Source organism: Aspergillus thermomutatus (assembly GCF_002237265.1).
Source record: "Aspergillus thermomutatus strain HMR AF 39 chromosome Unknown NODE_127, whole genome shotgun sequence".
NCBI classification, from domain to species: domain Eukaryota; kingdom Fungi; phylum Ascomycota; class Eurotiomycetes; order Eurotiales; family Aspergillaceae; genus Aspergillus; species Aspergillus thermomutatus.
The window spans coordinates 71,484-79,264 of NW_020798176.1; the positions used below are offsets into that span (position 1 = coordinate 71,484).

The 7,781-nt window shown below is 48.8% G+C and overlaps 1 protein-coding gene across 1 annotated transcript; it reads right to left on the reverse strand.

Annotated features, from left to right (window-relative positions):
- Positions 1–347: 347 nt before the first annotated feature.
- On the reverse strand, positions 348–2,826 carry CDV56_107078 (repressor protein; the record flags this gene model as incomplete). Its single annotated transcript, XM_026760697.1, has 2 exons — positions 348–596; positions 658–2,826. 2 exons carry the CDS (start codon positions 2,824–2,826, stop codon positions 348–350), a joined length of 2,418 nt encoding a protein of 805 aa, XP_026613462.1.
- Between the last annotated feature and the right edge of the window lie 4,955 nt (positions 2,827–7,781).

Sequence of the window (7,781 nt, forward strand, 5' to 3'; positions counted from 1 at the left end):
GATGTCGGTATACTTTTGCTGTGCAGTTCCCTACGTCAAGCATATAGCGGGTCTTTAACTTGGAAGCTCAAATAAGGGACTACCACCGTTTTGGTGCCTTGCCTACCTCTTGTATGTCAGATCGTAACATGGAGGATGTACTTGTGTCGTGGGGCCTCTATGAGGTTCGCTCCTGTCTATCTAGGTATAGCGTATATTTCAAGTGACCCATAGTCTAGCCTTCCCTCTATCTAGGTAGTCACCAAGATATCACCTTCCTTCGTCTTCATGTGCCCGTAGTATAGCCGATAACTTGTACTCTAGGTCAAATGCGACCTCTCTCTCATTCTCTGAAGAATAATATATTGTTAGATATGGCCTAGCCTTGCTTGAATCTCTTTCTCATCGAGAGCCCCGTGCTCTCCGACATAGTTCTGAAGAGCCTCAAGGATCATCAGTCGGCGAGGTGCCCTCCGTCCTGTTAAGAGCTCGAATTGCGCGATTGCTTGCTCTGAGACTAACCCTAGCCCATCAATGAGAACCCAAGGCCTGCCAGTTTCACTTCGAAACCGGCGCATTTGTCGCAACAGGGGCGTATCCAAGGGTTTGTATGCGAACTGCGTCAACGAAATTGATCAGCTAGGTTCTTCAGGATCAAATGCGATGAAAGTTGCTTACCTCCAAAATCACGCCGCCGGTTGGACTTCCCAGCCACTGTGTCGGCATTTCGAAGTTGGCTGGAGGTTCATCTCTGTCAGGATCTGCTGGCACGCACGAGGCAATTAAGCATGGGGGACAGGCATCCAATGGCCATTCATCTTGGAGGGACTTCAACACTTGCACTACTTCGGTTGAGCCCACCTGCGATGCCGCCCAAGAATTGAAATGGCGTGCGACACTCTCCGCACGCGATAAGGTTCGGTTGTATATGAAAATTTTTCGGCAACCTAGCCGAAGCATAGCATAAATCGCGGCCCGAGCCATGCCACCGGCTCCAATAACCAGGCCTGTTGTTTTCAAAGGACTGATCGTATTACGGGGAGACAGGTGACGACTGATACAAGTCATAATACCCACCCAGTCGGTGTTTTCTCCATACCACCCGAGAACAGGCCCCGCCTGGTTACGGCGGCTGGCCTGCTCTTGTAAGGGAAACATCGTCCCATCAGCTCGTGCACGCAGGGGCATAATGGTATTGATGGCCCCGATAGCTTCAGCATGTCTGCTTTTCGATGCGAGTCTCTGAAAGACCTGTACTCTCCACGGCTGCACAATGCTCGCACCCCCAAAATGCGAATCACGGCCCAGCCGATCAAGCGCCGCAAGAGAAGGAGACTCGGGAATGCTATACGTATGCCTCATGCCGCAGTGCCGAAAAGCGGCATTGTGCATGGCAGGAGACAGACTGTACGCCACGTTCCCTCCGAGGATGTAGAATTGCAGGGGGTCTAGCGTATAGCTCTGGAACAAGGCTTGAACAGCGTCTCGCGAAGTAATGAGGGGATCCCTGCCATTGTCTGTGCGACGCTTGATAGCCGGATGTGTCACGGAGGTCAATATCGAATTGAACACCTGCGAGGTCCTCCCAAGACTGCCAATATTGTAGGCAATCACCGGCGGGTGTGAACCAGGTAAGGATTGGATCTTGTTGATAAATTTGCCCACTGCTGCATTATCCTCCCGCTCAGTGGCCACTCGAAGAATACGCACGATTTGACAACCAAGCTTTTCTGCTTCGAGATACAGAGAAAGGCATTCCTCGTCCTCCCACGTCACGCAAGAGGACGGCTCGAAAAGATAATGCCCAATAATCTTGGTTCTACCTCTGTTGCGAATCACCTGATTCAACAGAGGTTGGTCTTGGCCCAGATCGACTGCTAAATACTCCACCGCCAGCCTTAAGCCATGCTCTAAGATGGTGAAATACAGCTCAGAAATCTGCGCCAATGTGAGGTCACCGCTGCCGATTCCGGATGCTTTTGTATCAATGGAGAGTATGATGGGTGTCCGGGCATTCCTCCGAAGCAAAGAAACTTGCTTGCTGATGGTGTTTGCCATGCTTGAACTCCAGCAGTCGACGCAAAGTTCAATGGCATCTCCACCAGATTCAAGCTCTGCCAAGTCGACGACCCCTTCGATTAGATCAGAGGAGCGAACAAAGATTGCATGAGTAAATGGTCGAAGTTCCGGGGGGGTCTCCAACAGTACGAAAGGTGAGTCGTAGCCAGGTTGGTCCACATCTGCGCCGGTGACAAAACGTACGAAGCGGGTGAAGTCCTCCTTCGCCTCTCTGAGTTTAAAGGAGTAATTAACAGAGCGGCGATCCGTTGTTTCTCCGTCGGTTTGAGCCGCCATACTGGAACGATCTTCTATGTTATAATACTCGAAATTTGAGCAAGTTCTGTGCAGGGGGTCCCCCTCACACAGCAGCTTAACAGCCTGATCCTCTAAACCTAGCAAACTTTGGATCCGATCCATGTCACGAACAAGGTACACGACTGGGTTCTTCGCCAAATACAAACGAAGGTGCTCCTGAACTGGCCGAGTGAGGCTTCCAAGACCGCACTCAATGACACACTGTGATTGGTGGTTGTCGAGCATCTTCTTGAGAACATCGATATCACGACGTTGAAACTCTTGACTGCCATGGCGCTTGAGGTACTCATGCCGCGTGAACCCAGTAACTTCCTTGAAGTAATGATCCTCTGTAATGAAACGGCGTTTGAGAGCGGTGGCAGCAACGAAGCCGAGAGAGCGCTTTCCACACCCTCGAATGCCAACTAGCACTAGGGAGGCGTCACGATCGAATCTCCGGGGAGTATTGACGCTCGAACTTGGGGGCATCATCGCTGTGGACGGTGGTATATGTACTGTTTCACGTAGAAGCGAAATCAAGAGTTGTCCCAATTTAACCGAAGCTGTTCACTTTCAAGAGCGCCATCTCTCGATAAGTCGAATTTTCAAGCACCTGCACTGGTGAAAACTTGGTATGTCCAAGTATAACGGGGTGAAAGATAACAGCGCGTGGTCGGAGTTAAGGCAATCGAGAGCGATAAGACGATGGTAATCTCACAATCACAGCTGGGAAGGCGTCGGGGAAGGCGTCGAGATTATTGAAATGCGACGAATGACGAGGAGGTAGAGGAAGGAACATATTAGCGGCCTGAGACTAAGAGGTGCCTCAGTGTGAAAGATCGCTGTCTTGAGTCAAATGTGAGCATCTGGGACTGGGAGCATTTGCCGTTCATTTTTCCCCAGACCGCGAATCTGCCAAATCTCACCTTCGGGTACATTGGCGGCAAAGGTTTTAGCCGAGTGGATGATTCCTACTCCGTACTATGCAAAAGACTGCCCTGCCCCTAAAGGTATTACAGGGCTGCCCGCTGCCTACTCGTTGGATAGACTATGAGCTACTTCTCATGTCTGGGAAGACTGGGAGGTTTCAGGTATAGTTCTAATTCATTACTCTCCTTTACTTTTGCACAGATGTAAGGGTGGCTGTTCTTTGCCCTGTATTGAAGCATAAAGCTAGATGAAGGCTGTGTTACAAATAAGGGTACTTTATGTCTCTAGTTTTGAATTAAAGGCTTACATATATAGCATATTCGACTTCTGTTTCATGATGTCAATGCTCCTGGTAGGATGGGGTTTTGGCTTGATTGCGCGGACTGTTATGCTTACATTAGAAGCTACAGAAGCCTCCTGTAACCACTGAAGCCCTAGGTTTGATTCCCACAGTATGCATTGATAATTATGACTAAATAAATGGATCACAGAAATAATGAATCACAGAAAATACAGATCACAATATCACTGATCATGGATTAATGATAAACTAAATAGAGCATATGAGGTTAGGCTGTGTAATAAGAAGCCCTAACCAAGAATCCAAGATATATAACAAAAATATGGTATGAGAAGGCTGAGGTATGCCGCTACGACATTGCTACGCCGCCATACCTGGGGGGTGTGTCGAACACATATTGCACTACTATTTCTACTACACTAGAAATGGTTGTCTAGACACCTTTTTAGTCGAATGGTTTTAGTAGTTGTTGGCATAGGCTGTATATCGATGAGGATCAGTAGTGTGTCGATCTCCGCCTGCTGTCGATCTGTGCCAGGAGTCAGGACCCACCTATACAGAATATTCTCCAGACCACAAGAGTTATATTGTAAACTTGTCTTGTAGTGAATCGGTCATAGCCAGAATTCCGAATCTTGGAGGTTACAACATACCTACAGAAATCGTAGCTCATTACCACTAGGTGATACTCCCTGCTCGCAAACCCACGGCGGAGCGTGGCATTGAGCCTATCAGTATTGACTGATCATCCAAGATCTCCAGGGTTTGGTCAGGGCTCAGCTGGGGGAGCTTAATCTCGGTGCCTATAGCAGCAGTACTGGGGAGATGTTTGCTTTGACTTGTGAGTGTTGTATACTGTGGATGTGGCACTTACTCTAGCGCCCAGCGGCCGGTGGAGGATTGGGGATAAGGGCCGGGGGGGCACCGGCGACGAGCTCACCCTTCTACGCAGGGTCGGTGACTAGTAGCCTTCGGGCGAAGCTAAGATGAGCTCAGATGTATTTAAATCCATGTGTGCCAATCCAATCTCTTTTCTTTCTCAGATTGTTCCACACATATTGCCCGAACGTACCTGTAACTTCCAGCCGTAGCTAGCAACTTTGAATATGTAGAACAGCAAGTAGTGGCCCCGAGAATAGGCTGTCCCTGGGATCCTCCTGCTGTAAGGCAGAATACGGATCAGAGTCATAACTGGGAGACATGAGGTCGTTAGGCACTGAGTGAAACACCAGCGGAATGTGCCAAAATGTATCAGAGCAATGATCTCATTTGTTAGCAACTACCTATACCAGGTATACTTTAATCCGGGAGTACTGGAAGCAACGGACTTGATCCGATACTGCGCGACAAGTCACTTGCGACGAGTCAGATTCCACCATTTATTTGGCCATTTGCTGTTTCCCAGAATTCTTCCAACATTTAAATCAAAGGAGCGCGGCTCATTGCCATTATCTGAATCTTCCCACACGGCCCTTTTTGAATCTGGAAAGGAAATATGGCCGGTATGCCAACCTGAGAAGCTTAACCAGCTTCATCAAAGAATTCCCTGAGCCACTTTCTGGTGTCCTGATGTGGACACATCGAGCGAGTCTTCATACCTGAAGCTAGTGTTTCTGGGGACTTGTCTTGCACCACGGTGAACCTACAAAAATTTGCCACGCGCAAAATCCGATGTTCCTTATCATACCAGAATGAAGTTTGGATTCCGACCTTCATAAATGGATGATCAGTGAAGGTGCAGTCGTGCCAGAGCCGGTTGGGAGGTTTCCTAGAGCTCGCATGAAACAGAGCATTATTGAAGTAATATTGACGCCCATCATGCACTTGCTTGCTAGCATACTTGCATGCTTCCATTAAGTCAAGCTTATCACGGAATGAGATGGTGAGGCAGGGACAGATTTCGACCTCGCCAGCATAAGCCATGCAGTCACGTTGTCCATGGAATGATTGACATTGAGAACAGCATGGCTTTCGGTGAAAGCGCATCCATCGTGAATCTCGCCATGCGGAATGAGGGTGCAGACTCCAGCATGCACCGCAGTACTTCCAACGGCTATTCTCCAGTTGGTGGAGCAGTTGGATTCGAGGCCGCTTTCCGACATTGGGGCACAGCTTCTGTCGTTTTTCGGGTGGCAGGAGCTGAGCGAGCTGTAGATCTTGCGCCTGGAGAAAGGAATGAAAACAAGCAAAGAGATATTTGCAACTCAGCGAGAAGCAAACTTGGTCTGGCGCCGAGAGAAATGTGAGTATGACTTCCACTATTTCGGGTGGAAGTTTCTGCACATTGAGGAATTGCGGCTGAGGCCGTCGAAGGACAGCTTGGAGCACAGGGCGGAGCTTTGCCCTGGCGTGTGGGAGAGTCATATTGGGTGTTTTGAAGTTGTTGCGAGATAGTAATAGTCGACAGCAGAGAAAATAATGGTGGAAAGAACCTGAAGAGATTTTATTCTCAATTCTATGCATTCGTTACGTTCTTCGGCGTCATCATCTACTAGACAGCATCCACGGCTTGACCGTATATCGCGTCCGTGGGTACTCATGGACCGACGCTACATGCGGATAGAACACAAACAAAAGCCCTAGGGGAACAGGAAACAGAAATACTTGTCGTTACTCTCATCTGTACGATTCTACAAGGTACCACCCCAACTGCCACGGCATTTAACAGACCTCATGCCAAGCCAACATCACTAAGTCTTCAACGACTCTGTCCTCTTTGATAAGGTTAAGGACCAACTTCCTGGACATTGGTTGAGATATGAGGTTGTCGATGGAAGAGATCACTCAGAGCGGACGAATCCTTTGTGGTTGAGTCTCTGGTACCGACTCGGGATGCCGGGGGAGCTCGGCCCATGGTTACTGACACGGAGAGTTGTAGATACTTCCATAGTACCACAGCGTCACAGGGTGACTGGAAAGTGAAAAAAGACTGAGGAGCCAATAATGGTGACCTCTCAAGTCTCGATTGTCGACTCACTCGAGAGTCTCGACTGTCTGTCTAACTCTCTCCGTAGTACTTGAGTACGAAATCGGTGCCCATTTAGGTCCCACATAGACATCAAAGCACCGATTTTCGGCAGTTTAACAACAGTCAACCCTTCATCAGGGAAGTCATGATTGGTGGAATCATCTCTTCCAAATTTTCAATGCTTCTGCTTACTTTTATCTGCTCGGAAATGGGCAGGAATTCGGAAGCTGGTGAGTGTCCTAGCACGATTAGGTGTAATAACGCCCGAGGATCGAGACTTCGGGGTGTCGTACTCCGTTGAGGACTTGATCCAGATCGTCCAGTGATCATAATATGGGTATTCAGAGTATGTGAGACTACACTGTAGTTGATTAATTAATTAGGAGGAGTACTCCGTAACTAGATTAGTATTTGAGAGCTGGACCACACTGCGCCGTCTATATAGCCCTCAGTTTCCTTCAATAGTTAAGACCAAGCCCTCGTGAGAAGCGGATAGAGCAGATATTTGTAGGGTTAAAGTCAATAATAATAGAATTAATGTAATGATAATACTTATCATAATATGGGCTTCTGGCCATTTCCAACTTTCATCCCAATGATCCCATATCCCATATTATTCCCACATCCCGCCGTGGAGAACCGTGGAGAGCCAATGTGGGGAGAAGCCGACGGAAACCAGCGTCCTCGTTTTCTCACTTCCTGAGCCACTTGCCGAGCTCTCCCCGAACGCTTTCTTGGTAAAAGCCGTCCGCCTCTTCCTCGGAATGGGTCTCACTCCAGCCAAGTCTTATCCTCGATCTGGAAGAGTCGATGTGTTGATGCTATGGAAAAGTGGTCGGCTCCTGTCCACGCCTTCCCCTGTGATAGATACCGTTTGAATCCGACGCTTTTTCCCTTCCGATTGCGCCTGAGAATTCGTTTCTTTCCTATATCGAACGAACATTGAGTGTTCTGTCACGACGAGAAGGGACAGACTCGTTTGACCGCTTGCGCCGTGACTATCTGTCCCTGGATTGATTCCTACTGTTTCCCTGTTCAATTTCCGTTCACCCACCTCTTCGTCCTTCTGGTCGTCTGCTCCCAGGGCTCTGTATCTCTTGTCCATTCCTCCACCCCCTACATGGCGTGCAGATCTGCCCGTCATTGATCCCTCCTAGATGGACGAAAGTCCAGATCTAAAACTCCCTCGACGGAAGAGGGTTTCACGGGCTTGCGATAGGTGTCGGAGCAAAAAGGTTGGCTCAGTTT